General features: G+C 43.6%; 1 protein-coding gene across 2 annotated transcripts in view; it reads right to left on the minus strand.

The window, feature by feature from the left end:
- Positions 1–19,521, minus strand: part of LOC144132594 (saccharopine dehydrogenase-like oxidoreductase) — a 71,263-nt gene that overhangs the window by 39,711 nt on the left and 12,031 nt on the right. For both annotated transcript variants that reach the window (XR_013314873.1, XM_077665100.1), the window contains exons 2-5: positions 9,503–9,609; positions 8,253–8,333; positions 4,417–4,546; positions 1,580–1,629 (exon numbers count right to left, since the gene is read on the minus strand). Coding sequence is in view for 1 of the 2 variants with exons in the window: in XM_077665100.1 (XP_077521226.1) it covers positions 1,580–1,629; positions 4,417–4,546; positions 8,253–8,333; positions 9,503–9,609 (368 nt within the window). In the remaining variant the exon portion in view is untranslated. The remainder of the gene's footprint in view (positions 1–1,579; positions 1,630–4,416; positions 4,547–8,252; positions 8,334–9,502; positions 9,610–19,521) is intronic.

The following is a 19,521-nucleotide window of genomic DNA, read 5'->3' on the forward strand; positions in this document are numbered from 1 at the left end:
AAATGCAACTCAGCAAGAGCCAAAGTTGCAAGCCGAGAAATTCAGATCAAGCGACTTACATTGTAAAGATTGGTTTATGGTTTATGGGGTTTAACGTTCCAAAGCGGCTCATGCTATGAAGGACACCGTAGTGGAGAGCCCCGGATAACTTCGACCCCCTGGGGTTCCTTAACGTGCTCTGACATCGACAGTACACGGGACTATAGCATTTCGCCTCCATAGAAATGCTACTGGTGCGGCCGGTATCGAACCCGCGTGTTTCGGGATCAGCAGTTGAGCACCACAGCCACTGAGTCACCACACCAGCTTTCGTTACAAAGAAAAGGTCAAATGTGCTTCAGCGGGGAACTAAGGAGGTGCATGCCCAACAGCAGTGCGAGGTCAGCTAGTCCAGCCAGGAGCGTGTACCAGGCGATGGCCATGTGGCTCGCGCATATGCCCGTTGTCTTCATTACACTCTAACTATATTCGATTACTGTCTCATACTGAGCGATATTAGGAAACTATTTTCCCTCGCAGGTTTGGGCTCCAGTCTAGAGGGAGTGTATATCCTATTGTGCATGAAAGGGGTATAAGTGCCGGGGTAACTCTATATGTAGTCACTAAGAGAAATAACCTGACTAATTTTGGCATGGGTCTGGACAAATTTTTCTAGGGATCTTTGAGACGCGATTCAATAATGTCTCATAGGGCTGCAGTTTTCTGGCTAATTTTTAACAATTCCCTTTTCATACTTTTAATGCTACATATATACTGGCTTCACGAGTTCTGATAAAAGAATTACCATTTTTTTCTGTTATTTTTGTGATGAGTCTTAATCAGACGTACAAGATTCATGCATAATTTTTTTTTCTTGTCACCACAGTTAGATGTAAGAGATTTATCCACGGTTCATTTTTTTTCATAAGACAGCGGATTTAGTTATTTGGAGAGCTTTTTTTTCAGCAAAACAACCGTGCTCAAAATTTGGAAAAAATTAACCATATAATGCATTATGTATATGACAGTAGAAGTTAATGATAGCATTCTTCTATGTTTTGGAGCAACTTGAGGCTATAAGGCACTGTGTATACCAGGTTGCAAGTTGTAGGCATATCGATACTAATTACCACACTGCTTCTCTGTAGACCTGCAATGAATCAATCTTTTTCCTATCAGCATTCATTTCAAAGCTTTCCTCATTAGCATATGTATATGTATATGTCAGTGAGCCTGAAGCATATTTTGTCAATTTCCCTGCAAATAACTCAGCAAAAATAAATGAGATTACGCTCGTTACTTCGGTAGCATGCAGCTCTCTTATAAACATGTTACCAAAAAGTGAGAAAGCGATCTAAAAATTCTGCTGTGTGAATAACTAAAGCCTCAGCTGCGAACAAACTCTGGAAAGGAACCAGAGTTCGAATGTCACCCTGGTTTTCGGCGCCATAAGAGATGCCCCATTACGACTTGCTTCGGATGAGGTTTCTGGGATACTAGGCATGGTTCAAGCCATGCTAATAACCTTTTTCTAGAAAAAAAAACACGTTCCGGCTTGCCACAGCACGCCAGTTGTGCTCTGAATGCAAGCACTACCTACCTGCGGACCTTCATTTATATTCAAGAAGGACTCCACTTGGTCCAGGTCACCTGCAAAGAAGCGTCCAATCAATTTTATAGACGGTATCCAGCGTTTGTAACCACTGCGTGTGTGCTAAACACCATAAAATTCATGAATTGTTTTGGTAAATAAGCACACACCATGAAGAGTAATCAAGAGACATTACATTAAAAAAAAAACTCAACCGATAAATTTTTGACTAAGCAATCAATCTTTTAGGCTTTTACGCTATCATACAGTATGTAGGATAGCTACGCTGTATGTATCGGCAGCGTAATCGTCGTTGTAATGTGATCATTAAGTGGGCGCTGGCAAAAAACGTGGCATTAATGCTGTGCCTGTCAACTAACAACGCTTCTCGAAAAACGGGGATGACGCGCAACCTGTGCTCAGCTCTATTCTCGTAGCCGTGGAAATAAACGAAGCTGCGTTGATGTACACCTCCCTCCCGTCTGATCAAGATTTATGTCTCACTGCCTAATCCCTGGCCACAGAGCACGGATGCGAAGAAAGGACATAAGCGGGGGACATTTCTATGTGACTGGGTGCATGTAGGCCACGAGATAAAGTCGCTCGAAATTGCAAATATACTGCAATCATTGCACTTCCGGCACGTAAAACAGGAAGGAAGTATCCCGCCGGAACAAAACAATTACAAGACCATCTTCAAAGATGCTGTCGTTTCCAGTGCTACTAAGTCGCCTAGCCCGGCCTCGCTATTGCATTAATTCGCAGCATCTTGCTGAGCCCGCCGTAGAAGAAACACGCCAGTTCGGATGGGTTGGCCCTCTACTGACGCTGAGTCTCCAGAGTGGCACCATCGTGGTTCGCTTGTCTTTTGCAGTCCGGAGGCCTCAGGTTAGCGGGCGCCCACTTCCTGTTTGGGGCGCCGTTTCCTCAACTCTATGCTATTGCAAGTTTGCGCGTCCGGTTCCGCTCCTCTTCACGTCAGGAATCTTCACAATAGCCGCTTGCTACCGAGTTTGCGGAGGAGTCCGTGAGGTTCTCCTTGCAGACACTGCTTCTGGTGACCCATCTTTTCTGCCACGATAGCAAGCATGACAGCATGTTCACATGATACGCGTCATGTGATGCTTACTTGAAAAAGTGCGGTTTCGAACAACGCGAAGCTGCCACACGACCTAATTGTAGCACGTGAAAGAAAACTGTCCGCATGGAGCCCATCTTCTTGCTGCTGCCGACTCACCAACAAGCGGCTATCTATGCTGGCCGATAGGTAATGCAAGTTTGTTCTTGGCTGCCTTTGGCATAATTAAAATCTAGGGCCCCATCAGCCCAACTACTTGCTTATGAAACACTCATCCGACCCAAGATAAAATATGCATCTGCCACTTGGGATCCTGCTCAAAATAACATTGCTAATCCTGTTTAAAACGTTCCAAAACCGTACCGTAGGTTTCATCCCCTCGAATTACTCATACTCCACCAGTGTTCCTTGCCTTAATAATGGAGCAGGGTTGTCTAAGCTTCTGAAGCACAGTAAAATCACAAAGCTCTGCCACAATCATTATACATCATGTTTTTAGAGCGATAGCTAACCTCCTTGAGGTACAGCTTGCAGTTTCTATATGGATGCGACGATCACCTTCAATGCCTCACAAGGTCAAACCGAATTAACTGCGTGGTGGTATATATGGTCAGAGCGGTAGTATGACCACGCGATCATATGACAATGCCCATTGCCTGACCTTGACCTTTGACCACTGACCTTGAACTTACCTTTGATTTGATACCGTGGGCACCTGAGCTTGACATTTGATTTGAGACAGTGGAGACCATGCCTGACAGCTTTCACTCGTATAACTAGGTTCAAGCCAAGTTGAACACCAGCGATTTTTTTCTCAAAGCTTTCCTATTCAACCCGCTCATCATTCAACCCACCTGGAACTTGCACCATGAGCCACCTTAACTCCTTTCTTACATAAACAGCTCGTTACTGGAGCCATCGAATCACTCTATTAATAACGCACTGTAAGCCCACCCAAGTGCAAAGACCTCACGCAGAAGGCACTTCATATGTCAAATAAATAAAGAAGAATAGAAGAGAACATACCGCTTTTTCTAGTTATAAATCATAAGGGGCTATTTTTGTTATGGGTGATGTTTTTATCCCGAGAGGAAAGGAGGAGACTTTCTAACTGATGATAATGCGACATAACCACAAAAAAGCCGCTCCCCACAGTATTCTGCCTTAAAGGGCCACAGAAAGGGGTGTCTGAGCTTGGCTTTAAAACGCATGCACTATGTAGAGTACAGGCCACCAAGCGTCCATGCCGCGTACGAGACCTCAAAAGTGAGCGGGAAATTTACAATACATTTTTAAAAACTCCCGCTTTCGCACCTCGCGGCGACACGCGGTGCCGGGTTTTGGCACGAAAACCTGGCAGACGAGTCATGTCTTGCAAATGACATCAGCAGCCGGGGCTTATCTTTGGTTCACAGCGCCAATTTCTTAAAGAAGTCACGCGCTACCGCGGCCACTCCGCGCGCGCCGCAGCCGGCGGAGGTATGGAAGGGCCAAATGAGTGGGGCCGATGGAGGAGCGCCGCCGTTTTGGCGTGCGAGAGGAGAGGGAAAGGCGCGAAGACGCGGAAGTTCAGATTTCGTCTGCATATAGCTCAGCTTCTACAAAACGCATTAAAATAATTCTTGCTGTAGGGTAATTATGAACCGTAGTCTTTTAACATCCCAGACATATCGCACCTTTATTGAGACCTCCTTTCTGGGTCCCTTTAAGGTGCTTGTTCCCACAAGCAAGACGCCTTCCGGCAGCAACAGCGGGCGTAGAAGTATACCTTGGAAGTGCTGCCGCAAAAAGGAGAGGCACATCTCGGCAGGAATGCTAGCGAAGCCGCACGCGCGCAGGACCAAGACGCCCTTCTCGCGAGCCACGTCGTCGAAGTCGGCTTCAATCTCCTTCATGAACTGCACAGCACAGGAAGCGATGCGTCACCATTTGTTTTGCAGAGCAACCCAACGCGCTGAGCCATCACTACGCTAAGCAGCATCATTATTCAGGCAACCAACAGGATGTACGAGCCGCGAAGATGGTGGCGTATCAAGCATTCGCAAACATGACAATGCTGCAGAAGGTGATAGCTAAAGAATAAATGCTGTCCACGAACCTTATCAGTAGCAGTTTGGCTTCATAGTGCCTATGATGCTTACTTATGTTTATAAATTTACTTCAAACAGCAAAAAAAATTAATTGCGCCGAAGTACAAGGTCACTACAGCATAAGTGTCGCAGTGATCAGTGTGCTGTAACAAAATTAAGTACACAAAATTTAAGAAGTCCTGACTCTTTAAGCACTCCTGGAAATTCTTCACTGCCATCACCAGCCTCAACTACATAGATTTAAAGACAAAGAACTATCCAATATCTCTCCGATTAACACTGTCCAGCACCAGTAGGGGCCACCTTGTTACCACTAACTTCCTGATCTCGTCTGTACACCTGCGTCTCACCACTTTACGTGCTCTTCCCATGTGCTTAGCTACTCCAGTATCCTTACCCTCGAGTAAAAAACTCACAGGACGGCTACCACTTTGTAACGCGAGATTCTGCGACAGCTGTTAAAGTATATTTCACGATATATTATATTTAATATGTTAATATGAGGGCGACTTCATATCTATCTTTGTATTTATAAACCACTCTGTATAGTTTTCCATACACATTTGTTCCCCTACCAGCACGCATCAACAGCACGCCGTTATACAAGCGCGCCGCGCCATCGATGACCCTGTCCTCGGGCAGCCCGTTTGGCAGCAGCCACCGCAGATGGACCGCACTACATTCTTCTGCCCTTGGCATACTCTCCCACCTCCTTCTACAGTAACAACTCGTCGGATGGTTTCCGCGGCAGCCATCCTTCCACCCTGCGGTTACGCTGACTGTTACTACACCGACGCAACACCCAGGAGCGGGCATCTAACAGCTCTCGCTGTAAAAAGAAAAGGTTTACAGCGACAATGAGCATAACCCAATTGGCAGCCTACGCCTACAGCACATTTGGCTATGCATATGTTATGCAACCTTTGCACGGATCAGGCTGGAGTGGAGTGGTAAGGAAGCAAACGCGCATACTAGTCAGTTTTTCCCAAATTTAGGTTTGGTTTCTGTCCCTTCTGTTACGGTGCAGTTGGGGTATCCACCAATAGGTGAGACAATTACTGCGCCATTTCCTTTCCCCAAAAATCAATTTTCAATTTTTTTTTCTGTGCGCAATCTTTATTTGTTTAATTTAGCAAAAAGATACAAACACGATCCCTTCTGAGCACCTACTGCATTCGATGGCAAATCTGTCGCCGAAGACAGGTGATTACCCTACGCGTTCGCCTGCAATTTGAAACGTACCTTTCTATCTGTCTTCATACGGTCAACAAATGCTTCATTGCTGCCTTCCGACTTAACTTAATCAACTCAATGATTTTAATATTTATCTTGTAAATGTGAGCAATAACATATTGAAGGACTTTTCTGTGGTTGATAGTGACATACACATAAATATTGTATAATTAGTGCCTTCCTGAATAATGTACCGCTTATTGCAAATACGCACTGTCTGCTGTTGTACCAAGGGGGCTCGAACCCCATCATGTAGAAAGATTTCTGCTTTTTTCGAGCCCCCTCCACCTTGAGGGAAAATAAACTAATGCATTAATTCATTCATTCATGACAATCAAGTAAGGGCGTAGTCTCTAACGGAAGATCTTGCAATGGGCACTTTCGTAGCTGGCACTATGAGGAGAGAAAAATGGAGAAACGAAAGCAATTTCCAGCATCCTGAGTTTTTCAATAACCACAAAAATTTGTAGTTACGTGCAGCATTTTGGAATGAAAAGGATGACTTGAGACCAGCTCAAGAGCATGAAAGGTGTGAAGCGTGGCAGTTGTGTAGCCCTGAAGATGGCTAATGACATTTCGGCTTCTGCACGAAAGCCGAAATGTCGTCATCTAATGACCCAAACCTTTGGTTTGGTCGGCGTTAACCTTTCATGGTGCAAAATGAACCCATTCCCTGACCAGAAGAGATTTCGTTGTACCCTAGATTTGAATATCGCTAATGTTCGGCACAATCGTTAGAGCGTTGTCAGCACTAGTTTAGGGTGAAGTTAAACAGGCATTGTTTTCAGTTTTCATCGCTGCATTTGTCGTGAAATTGGGCGCATGCGAGAAGTAGTGGCATAAAAAATTATTTTCCAAATAAAAATCTTAAAATATTCTTTCATACTGAGTAATTTCAATGTAATCTTTAGTGCGCAGTATTTTGAGTTACTTTGCTGCTGCGCTCATCTACAACCTTATCGAAAACACTGAAAGGCAACCTATGTTGTCGTTTAATTATACTGAAATCAAAAAAAATTTCTTCGTCATCATGAGCAAGCCAAGAGAAACTAATGATGCCCGGCTCCCAACACTGGTGTATTTTTTTGCGAAGAGGATAAAAAAAATTGCATGCACCGAGTCAGAAAAAATGTTGTGAGAAACAAAGTAAGAGACGGATGTCTGCCGTGAACCATAACGTATCACATCTTGAGCAAGGCAGATGTAGTAGACGTGATGCAAAAGTTAATCGAGTGTCAAGCGCTACTTTTCTATTTATTCGCATCCCGTTGGCGGCGAGGATTTGATTTCAGTATTTGAAATCAAGAGTGACGAAAACTCGTCCTGTCAGGTTGCATCATAAAACGTGACATTGAAGACGCTGACCACAACAAAGAAAAGAACACACGAAAGGTGCCTAATGAAAGGCGCCTAAAAGATCACTGAAACGACGTTAAAAACAGAAAAGCGGATTCCAGTGCTATCGCTGAATACTGCACATCGAAGCAGCCCATTATCGACTGGGGCAAGGTACAAGTTCTTGCGGCAGAAAAGAGGAAATTCCCTCGTCTTTACCTGGAACCTTTGATTATACAAACGGCCTGTCACACCTTGAACCAAAACCGCGGAAATCTGACAACTGCTTCCGCACGCTCCCTGCACCCCCTTTTCAAGCATACATAAGCTCGCGCACCCGCTTCTCGTTTTTTACTGTGAACAAGGCTCCCATATGGGAGCCGAAAGATCTTTTGTGTGTTCTTTTCTTTCTTGTGGTCGGCGTCTTCAATTTCACGTTTTATGATTTCAGTATTTGCGTGCCAGACACATTAGACTTAGTCTACTTGCGATCAATTTGCACAAATAAGGTTCCGTATAGAACAAATGCTCCACTGTGCATTAAAAGTAACTGCACCGTAGGTTCGACCTGTCGTTAGATTTCTATCCATATGTAATGTTTTCTAGGTATACTGACTGGAACGCACAGTTATCACACACGAAAAAAAAAACAATTCAGGAAAACGGCGGAGGAAAAACGCTAAGGCGCCCGTGTGCTGTGCGATGTCAGTGCACGTTAAAGATTCTCAGGTGGTCAAAATTGTTCCGGAGCCCTCCACTACGGCACCTCGTTCTTCATTTCTTTCACTCCCTCCTTTATCCCTTCCCTTACGGCGCCATTCAGGTGTCCAACGATATATGAGACAGATACTGCACCATTTTCTTTCCCACAAAAAAACCAACTATTATTATTATTAAAACGGCGGCCCTCTTTCCTGCGCAGAGTGGAAGACGAAATGCCACATACCTGCGGTTCTGCGCTGATGTCGATGTGATGCGTGCCGCTGTCTACGCACGCCTGCACCACCTGGCGCCCATAGAAGCTGTACTGGAGTAGAAAAGGGACAACATCGATCGCGATAGCGAACAATCCGCATGAAAAGCCTATAGAGGGTGTTTCAAGGAAGACTAAGTAATGTTTAAAAAATAGGCTTTTTTGGGTAAAAAATGCCTTTTGTGCCATAGCATTGGCAGCAGCCGGCGAATTGTGTTAAGAAGTAAAGCTGGTTAACTAAATCCTGTTGGCGGACACCAGAAAACCGGTGAATCGTTTTAAGTATAGTAAGCTGGCTAACTAATTTTTGATAATTAACTTTTTGACTAGTAGAGTTAGGTGCCTAGTTGCAATTAGAGATTTGTAGCTGGTCGTTAGTAATAGCCATATCAATTTTCAGAATTCCGAAAACGCGATTGCCCTTGGCCCTGTGGCTTGACAAAGTTTGGCTTTTTTTGACTAGTTACGTGCACTGGAAAGGTTGCTTTGCCTGCATGCTTTTCGAAAGCGCATGTATTTTGGCAGAATGTAGCGTTATTTTGTCGAGCCACAACTCTGAGGATAATCGCGTTTTCGAAATTCTAAAAACTGATATGGTTATTACTAACAACACGCACAAATCTCTAATTGAAACCAGCTGCCTAGGTGCAATAGTTAAAAAGTTAATTATCAAAAATTAGTTAGCCAGCTTACTATACTTAAAACGATTCACCGGTTTTCTGGTGTCCGCCAACAATGATAACACTACGTTGAAAAGGCCATATTTTTACCTCAAAAGACCTATTTTTGAGAATTGCTTAAAGTCTTCCCTGAAACATCCTGTAGCAGGAATTATGGAAGAAAAAAGATGTACTGGCTGGTTATAAGGTCTAATGTCACTGCTAAGGGCGTTCGCTGCGTTCATCCAAAGAGTTAATACACATTGAACTTGTGGTGGAGTCAAACTATGTACAGCTGTCATTACCATAGCCGGTGAGAAAAATAAAACAGATATGGATCTTGAGAATGCTTTTTACCCCACAAATTTCGCTTCGCGCATGCCAATTAGGTGAGACCGTGTCAGTCGTTTATTAGTATTTAGTGCATTATACTAAAAGGCGGGCAGAAGCCAAACATACGCGACATGCTAACTGCGCTGGAACCACCACAGCAGCACAGTTTTCCGGGAAACTGCCGCGCAATTGGGCGTGGACAGAAACCAGCGGACACAGTGCTACACTCACCGGCCCCACAGTGTTCAGAACGAGCCGGGTCCTCTGCGCCATTGCCAGCAGGGATGACTCGTCTGCCGCGTCGGCCACAATCACCGGCACACCGTCCAGCGCATTTTCTGCGGGCCAGAGAAAGTCACGGATTAGTGGAGCCTTGGAGCACACCCCTATACAGCCACATTCCAAGAGCTTCAGCGGTCTCTATAACGGCCGTTAAAGAAAAGAATCAAGCTGTTTTTTAATCCCCAGACAACGTATGTCCTTGTAGCCTTGAACACTCGGCGCAAATAAAATGAAAAAAAGCGAAATAACCAAGCACAAGCGTATGCTGCGCAGTCGTCCGATACCACAACGCAATGAATGCGATACTGAAGTTTACGAATAAGAAGAGAGACAATTTGAACTTTCCGGCGCAGGGATTACAATGAACAGCTTTGGTTTGCAAGCCGTTCCGTGTTTAGAAGTGAATGAGACTGCTGGGACGGATGTCTGCCTCCTGGATAATGTATGTTGAGAGAACTTTGGGAAAGGCTGGCACTTAATTATTTCTGTACTCCACGAATACGAAAGGAGGTTTACTAAACGTATTTCGTTTACCGTGAGGTTTTCCTTCAGGATGAAATTCTCTCTTACGCTGGTCAACAGGCCTCGCAAGAACGTTTACATACTCCAGGGCAAAGTTTTGTAATGGGCCAGCCTTTATCATCGACGTATTAGTAGTCCCAAAGCGAAAAGGTTCTTGACCTATCAGCTTTTTTGATGTCAGAGAAGTGTCAGTTGCTGTTTGCACACGGAATTCGCACAACTTTCATGCCAGTCAGTTTTTCTAGGCAGTTACTAAGTCAACACTGATGATCAAACAAATTCATACCATATACGGAAACTGAAAGTACCGTTTGAAAGACTTTCCAAGGTTTCAGAGTAGATGCAGCTTATAGGAAGGTATTTTGTCTTACGCTCTTTGTTGATACTCATGCGTAACCTGTTGATGGCTTCAGAAAATTGAGAGAGTTGCTGTCACTGTTCATCGAGCTTTTCGCTGCTTTAAAATGTGCTGTTTTAATGTTTTAAAATGTTTTGATGTTACACAAGCCTAAAGGCGGGTTCACACTGGTGAGTCGCAAATCTCGTGCGATCGATTTCGAGCAATTAGTTCCGGCTTCCGAAGGAAGCACTAGGAAAGCGGGGAGGGAGCGTAGCAAGACGATTTAAACCTGTCGCGCGACTTCCGGGACTCGCCACTTTGAATCCGCCTTACGTCACGGAAGCGAGACAGCCGAAAACGGCATTTTTACGCACAAGGCAGTATTAATAGCGTTGTTAAATAGTTGACTGCAGAAACCAAACGTTCTAGTAGCCAGAGGACTAAGTAAGTATTAGCAACAGTACAACCTACTGCTGCTTCTGCTTCGGGTAACAGCACGTGCTAACGAATAATTACTCCCTTATTAGCAGTGCCAGGAGTAGTAGTAGAAGATATCAGAAGTAGTAATATTGTTGAATGAGTACTTGTAGTAGTGGTTGCTGTAGGAGCCCAAGTAGTAGGGAAGCAATAGTACAAGGCACTGTAAGAATTTGGTCCTTCGATGGCTTCGCCAGCTGCAGTGACAACGAAGAGTGAGTCAGAGTACGGGCCTAAAACACCTGTTTTCACGTCCCGAGTAAGCAAACGCGAAATCTGGCAGCCTCAGAGCGTTCAGCTTTTGCACAACACTATTACTAAAAACTTTTTTTTCATACTTGCGTTGTGCTTCTGTGGCAATCCAGAGGTTCCCTGACGATAACTGCTATCTCGGTTTTAAAAAATATTGCTCTCTTACCTGCCCCCTTAAAAGCAAATAAAGCATGCAGGATCAACCGAGACCTGACTTCTATGACATACACAATAAGCTTCTATGCTTCCTTGTGGATGGCGAATGAAGGTGAGTGATAATGACGCACTTTTTTTTCATGTTAGTGCAACGCAACAAACACTTGCACACAACTTTTTATGCTTCAGTTGAAAGCCTTGCCCCTGAGGATTGTGTACTGAGTGCGGACAATCTAGTATGCATGGGCTATAGTCCCAAAATTACGATAATCATTGAAAATTCTTGGCTTTCCTCTTTTGCACTTGCTTACCAGTTTAGTACGTTCCTTGTCTCCTCTGCTGGATGTTACAATTAGGCGACCATTCCTCAATCCCCTGCATTCAGAGTGTCTTCGATTTCGCACTTTTGGCTGACTACTGCACCCAGGATGAAATTCAGGTCATTTTAGTTAGTTTTACCAGAGGTAAGCCTCCTGATATTGGTAGAATATCCGTCGACATCCTGCTTTGATTCTGAGCACTGTTAAGGTGTTTTCCTAGTTATTATAAATAATAGCATCTCCACATAAATTGTGGCTCCTTCATGGTTTGAAAAAAAATGTGTACGTTATTCCTCTGTAAAAAAAACGGGGAAAAAGCAAACAAAACAATACTGCCGAGTACTGCACTAATATCAGAAGACAACTGTGCAAGGTTATGCTTACCATTCTTCAAAAATCCGTATGATTTTAACACTGCCCGCAGGGGCCTTACAAGCAATAAATAACATTTGCGATTTAGCAAACAGTACATTATATCAAAATAGGATATATATTTGGCTTATTTTTAGACAAAAACATTGCACTCAGTGAGTGATTAAGGTTTAGGCTATAAACTCACCACTGCGGATTTCGTGGCTCTTTCCACCCATTTTTATGCAACTGTTTAAGTAACTGCACGCAAACTGTAACGCTCAACAAAATTACTAGCGATACATAAGAGGTTCACCAGCAATTTTTCTATTCTTCAATGTTCTGCAGTAATGATCCACAGAGTTCAGTTTTAGCGCCGTTATTATTCAAGTAGTACATCTACGAGCTCGGAAGCTGTATATCCCTCGTCATGTTTTCTAACTACACTGATGTCGCGCTGTTGGTGTAACATCATCAGGACTATAATCAGCAAGGCGCTTTAGTTTTACTGAAATGAAATGGCATGCTTCAATAACCATCATAAATAGATTGAAGCTGCCATCTCATTGTGGCTTCATTCACCTACTTACACACTTGTAGCCCCAAACATTAAAATGTTATAAAAATGGTACGTAAATTGCAGTAACGTTAATGTTAAAAATTTACAAGTATGTTGTAAGTTATATGAAAAACATTAGTCTAACATTCAAAGTAAAAATTATTTTAATGAGGACATTGAAATGTTAATGTAATTTTAACTATTAACATATAACGTTATATTTCATAAACACTAGTGCAAGATTGTGAGCACACTTTATTTACATATAGCTTTCTAAAAACATCATTCTTAGTGCACTAGCAACTATAGCGGCTGTTCCTCGCACTTAGCCGTTGTATGTTCGTCTGTCTGTTTGCCTATTTGTCTGCTTGTCTGAAACCGGTTTCGTGGCAGGCTGCTTACCTTCCCACCGAGTGGTGGGCACCACTGCAAGAGTGGTAGCAAGACACCCAGACACCTATGAATGGAGACAATGACCAATTTCGCATATACAGACATAAATCCGTTATCGCTATCTGGACTGCGATCCGTGAACAATGGATCTGAACAACAGAACCTAGGTGAAAACCGAACTGCTAGCTCACCAATTCACATTTGGCCTAACTAGGCAAATCAACCATCATTTTTTTTGTGTTTTAATTCCAGGCGTAATACAATATTACAAAATACTTTTCAGGCACTGGATCTAAGAACTTCCTCCATTATTCCGGCAGGCAAGATGTTTCTCATATAGCAGTAATTCGCAACTAAATCTTGTGCTTGCTAGTAAATTGTGCTTGCCATGGACTGATAACTAATAAATTGTGCTTGCCATCGACTACATGCACAGCCTCATTATTTTGTTCGAAAAATTTCCTTGTTACACATTCGCCACACTCAGTAACGGGACACTCATCAGTAATGGCTACACAAGATTGACCGCAACGTATCTGTTCGGAGGTGAGCCCATCACTTGCATGTTGTGCAGGACTATGAAGCTCAAGCGTAGCCCTCGTTGGTTTTTGCAAAGCATTAATTTGGATGCCTCCACAATTCATGGGCCTGCACGCTCGTGCACAGTTGCTCCATCATTTTCTAGAGCGTTGCATTTATGTTGTTCTAATATGACAACATTTAGGTTGTCTTCATCCATGAATGTCTGGTTTCGCTGTCACGAAATTCCCTGATTGTTCTAGAGAATCGTGAAGTCATCAGCACCGGCAAATTTGAAAATCTGAGGACTAGAGTGTTCGGGTACATTACATTGGATTATCATGAGAGCAATAATCTGACCCACTAATCTGCTCTATCTACTCCCACTAATCCATCTATCCATTATCTGGAGTGGGCCTAGTTCCAAAATTTTTGGGGAAAAGAAATGGAGCAGTATCTCCCTCACATCTTGGCGGACACCTGAACTACGCCGCAAGGGAAGCCCCCCATCGAAAATCTCCTGTAAACTCACCTGTAGCCTTTATTGCCGTACTCCACGCCCACTCCTCATGTAATACCCCATAATGGGGTCCTTTAAGTATAAATAAATAAATAAATAAATATCGAGGGACTGAGAGAAGACAGAGAAGGAGGTGCCATAGTGGAGGGCTCCGGAATAATTTCGACCACATGGAGATATTTGACGTGCACTGACATCGAACAGCACACGGGCGCCTTTTGCGTTTCGCCTCCATCAAAACGCGGCCACCATGGTCTGGTTCGAACCCGGGTACTCCGGATCAGTATTTGAGCGCCCTAACCACCAAGCCAACACGGCGGGTAAATTGGGGTCCTTTGGAATTTTGAGGTGTGATCTGTCGCTTTGCTTTGTTAAGAATATGGTTACGAGTGCCCCTAAGTTGTTAATATTTAAGCAATGGTACAAAACAATTGTTCCAGTGTATGCTTGTACTCCGGATCAGTATCCGAGCGCCCTAACCACCGAGCCAACACGGCAGGTAAATTGGGGTCCCTTGGAATTTTGAGGTGTGATCTGTCGCTTTGCTTTGTTAAGAATATGGTTACGAGTGCCCCTAAGTTGTTAATATTTAAGCAATGGTACAAAACAGTTGTTCCAGTGTATGCTTGTACTCCGGATCAGTACCCGAGCGCCCTAACCACCGAGCCAACACGGCGGGTAAATTGGGGTCCTTTGGAATTTTGAGGTGTGATCTGTCGCTTTGCTTTGTTAAGAATATGGTTACAAGTGCCCCTAAGTTGTTAATATTTAAGCAATGGTACAAAACAGTTGTTCCAGTGTATGCTTGTACTCCGGATCAGTATCCGAGCGCGCTAACCACCGAGCCAACACGGCGGGTAAATTGGGGTCCTTTGGAATTTTGAGGTGTGATCTGTCGCTTTGCTTTGTTAAGAATATGGTTACGAGTGCCCCTAAGTTGTTAATATTTAAGCAATGGTACAAAACAGTTGTTCCAGTGTATGCTTGTACTCCGGATCAGTATCCGAGCGCCCTAACCACCGAGCCAACACGGCGGGTAAATTGGGGTCCTTTGGAATTTTGAGGTGTGATCTGTCGCTTTGCTTTGTTAAGAATATGGTTACAAGTGCCCCTAAGTTGTTAATATTTAAGCAATGGTACAAAACAGTTGTTCCAGTGTATGCTTGTACTCCGGATCAGTATCCGAGCGCGCTAACCACCGAGCCAACACGGCGGGTAAATTGGGGTCCTTTGTAATTTTGAGGTGTGATCTGTCGCTTTGCTTTTTTAAGAATATGGTTACGAGTGCCCCTAAGTTGTTAATATTTAAGCAATGGTACAAAACAGTTGTTCCAGTGTATGCTTGTAACATTGCAAAAATGCTAGCAAAATTAGGAACATTTAATTAACGTTCGGCCGAAACAAAAAGGTAACATTTTTGTAATGTTTCAGTGCTATCTGGGCAATAATTTCAGTTGTTCTCTTCTTGAATGTTTTCCCCATTAAGCATTTAGGTACGCATTGTACTTCTGACTGGCTTAGGTACACCCACGCTGCGTTTCTTGTAAAAAAATATCCATAAAACTGACTGTCTAATGTATTCTATCAAAACAGTGTTAAAACACGCAACGGAGAGATCATCAGAAGTTCTCATTCTTATTCTTTTTAGGTCGAACACAGTTTATAGCACTCTAAAATTTAGTTTAGCCTCTGTCTTGCACAGCATGGCACGAAACAATAATGCTGACTTCTGTTCGCATCTAGAATTGGCAGATTTGCTTAATTTATTGACACTGTTGTACTCAATATTGTGCGGTGTAAAGATTGTTGTGCTTCAAGTATTTCTGGCTATACGTGCACACGAGTGGTTTGCGTACACTGGGTGCGCGTTGAACACTCCGAATCATTCTGCGTGTCACTAACACTTACTAAAGTGCCGGCTGAGACACCTCTCTTCCTATTCATGTGAACAAATCATAGAAATGTTGTTTCATTTACATATTTCATTGCAGAGCCTAATGCCGAAAGCTTGATGAACTATGTTGTTCAGTTGTTCTTTACACTTTAATGCAGGTACGAATTTTTTTTTATTTTTCTATTACCAAAATTACTCTCCTTTCTGCCGGGAACTGCCGCTCAAGCCCCTGTTCGGTTTTGGCAGGCCCTTAAAGTGAACTGTTGTTTATGTGAATAACCCGCCGCGGTGGCTCAGTGGTTAGGACGCTCGGCCACTGATCCGGAGCACCCGGGTTCGAACCCGACCGCGGCGGCTGCGTTTTTATGGAGGCAAAACCTTAAGGCGCCCATGTGCTGTGCGATGTCAGTGCACGTTAAAGATCCCCAGGTGGTCGAAATTATTCCAGAGCTCTCCACTACGGCATCCCTTTCTTCCTTTCTTCTTTCACTCGCTCCTTTATCCATTCCCTTACGGCGCAATATACGAGACAGATATACTGCGCCATCTCCTTTCCCCAAAAACCACGTATTATTATTATTATTATTATTATTATTATTATTATTATTATTATTATTATTATTATTATTATTATTATTATTATTATTATTTATGTGAAGATACAGTTACAATTACAGGAGACAAGTGATCCCAACGTCAACACCCTTCAGCGTGCTGCCTTAACGGTGTGCTCTTTGCTATAAGCAATCACTGGGCGAGGGCAAAAGGAAATGCCAGCGTGGCTGTAGTCAGTAGAATTAATTACCCGCATACAGAAACACTGCTTCGAATTTCATCGCATTATAAAAATAACCCTACATGTTTCCCAAACTGATAAGAAACCACAGGATATGAGATACCTGAAGTGAGTTTGATGAAAACACCGAAAGCTGTTCCTCTTCTACAACGACCACCGCATCCATATGGAGCATTGTCCGAGATAAACAGCTTATCGCAGTACGAAAGGGAAAACAACCCCGGCGTTCGCATGATCAGCAATGAGAACGATGCCATTAAGCAGGGGAGTCTCTCTACCTTTGCATGTGTGCGTGTGTTCGTAAACAGAGGACTAATTCGTAAGGGTAGTATGGCGTAAGTGTTGTCAAAACGCCGCTTTTGTAGAATGCCGTAATTATGCCGTCAGAAGAACGCATTGAGAATTTTTTGCGCGGGCAACGTGATCAGGGCACAACTTCCGTGTTAACAACTGACGTTACAAAATAAAGAAGAAAATGCGCAGTTCTCGCACGTCGACTCTTTATAATGACCCAGCATACAGAGTTGCTGTTGTCGGCCTCTGTTGAAGAGGAGGATGAGGACAACAAGGAATGGACACAAGGAGGAGATTGAAGAAAAATAACATAGGTATGGTAGAAATTAACAGAATGAATAAATGAGCTTTACGGAAACAGGATTTATGACCTGCAATTTCGAGATAGAGGTTTTAATAGCGCATAAATTGTGCTTCAATTTTTGATGCAAAAGCATTATATAGCTCAGTGCCAAGGTCGTGTCGGCAAAACCTGTCGGTAAAACCTGCCCGCAAAATGTGCCCGCACGATGACGTCACACGAGATGACTGATTGTGTATGAGTGTTATGTAATTGAGTTGTAAATTAATTATTTGGTTTACGAATTGGTTTATGGAAGTTTAACATCCCAAAGCGACTCAGGCTATGAGGGACACCGTAGTGAATAGGTAGTCTAGTAGCGAAGAGCTCTGGATACTTCAACCACCTGGGGTCCTTTAACGTGCACTGGCATCGCACAGTACACGAGCCTCTAGAATTTCTCCTCGATTGTAATTCGACCGCAGCGACCGGAAAAAATTAATGAGTGGTGTAATATGTCGTGATGAAGAACATGATGACATGTAATTAGTCAATGCTGATTAAGATAATTAAGCAAAGATAATTCACAAAAATGAAAAATAGAGTGATGTAATATGTGATAAAAATGATCACGTCATATCGTTTATTAGTTCATGCTAATCAAGAAAGCAAATTGGTGTTAATTAGGAAAATAAAAATGGAAAAGAGAGTCACGTGACAAGGTGACGTAAAACCAAGAACCAATTTTCCTTCTTCCATGTCTGCTGACTGAAGGGGTTAGCGCGAGGGGAGATGAGTGAGTAGCCCTCCACTGTATCTTCCTTCGAGGAGGTGAGGGGGGGAAGGGGGTGCCCCCTAATCTGCGTGCACCTGAAGCCCCGCCGGTCACCAGCAGCTTTCTAGATAGAGTGCAAAGAAAAGTTGTCGAAAGCTTCCAATGTTGCATTCTCTTGACGAATACCTGTCTCGACCAGCTCCTAGCGTTCGCACCCCTGTTCTGTTGTGTCTTTCCATCTCAAACAGATAAAGGGACACCTCCCCCTCCCCTTTCGAACAAGAATGCGAGATTGCCATTTGCGAACAAGGGTTTGTAGGTTTAAAAATAGTAGAGGGCACTCGTTATTCTGCAAGTTAGCGCGTCAGCCTAGCATCTCATTTCATTTATATCTGCACAGAAAAAGAATGCTGTGTCCTTTCATCTGGACGCTCAATCTTTGTGAAGCAAGGGCGATGAATTACAAGCACTTTTTTTGCACACTGAGCTTCTGTTTCAATGTAATAATGATTACAGAAACTTGGTATGAAAGTAGTAACGAAGCTTTGCACCTACTTGACTACAACACGCATGTGCAAAATCGTACTGGCAAACGAGGCGATGGTGTCCTGATAGCAACGGAAAAAAAACTTTCAAATGCACCATTCTTACCGACTTTACTATAACCCACGAGGACTACGAAATGCTATCGTTGCAAAGCGGAAGTAGTGTCTTTTCCGTTATATATTGCCCTTCTAAAGGCAGCATTTCTAAATTCATAGGCTTTCTTGATGAATATCTGTAATGGATCACAGCAAACAACCTTAATCTCATTTTAGGCGGTGATATTAACATAGACTTTCCATCTCAATCTACAAATAAACGTGAGATTGACTACATATTGCACAGCAACGGATTTACTAATGTCATAATTAACCCCACACAACCGCAGGCAGCGGCGGCAATTGACATCTTCACTAGTAACTATCTAGATGACTGTCTTAATTGAGGAGTCATTATTGCCCAAATAAGTGACCTACGAGTCTACGCCAGCGCCGCGCCGCGGCAGCCGCTTCTATAGCCTCACGGGGAGAGCGCCGCTTTTGCCGCTACAAAACCTTCTAGAACACTAATAGAAACGTTGGCCGCAGTGTTGCCAGCAGACGTTGCTGCGCCATCTTGGTCCCCAGTCGGCATGCCATCTCTCTGCCGTCGCAGTGCGCGTAAGGCTGTCGTCTTGCTGCTGTTGAGTGACTGTGATTTTCACTCTCGATAGGAAGCCTTTAATGGCACCATGCTAGCACTGTGAGCACGTTCACAGTTGTGTGAGCACCGAAAATGCCCGAGTGTTGCGTTCCACAATGCACGAACCACTGCAGGAAGGGCATACGAATGTATTGTTTCCAGGCTAGTCCTAACCGAAGAAAGCGCTGGGGCGTTGTCCTTGTTGGCGTTTCAAATAAAATGCTTAGGAATCTAGACGACGCATCCATTCATGCTCTTACCGACTATTTTCAAGAATGTTGGGCCAGCGGTACCAT

This window comes from Amblyomma americanum, chromosome 5, assembly GCF_052857255.1.
Source record: "Amblyomma americanum isolate KBUSLIRL-KWMA chromosome 5, ASM5285725v1, whole genome shotgun sequence".
NCBI lineage: Eukaryota > Metazoa > Arthropoda > Arachnida > Ixodida > Ixodidae > Amblyomma > Amblyomma americanum.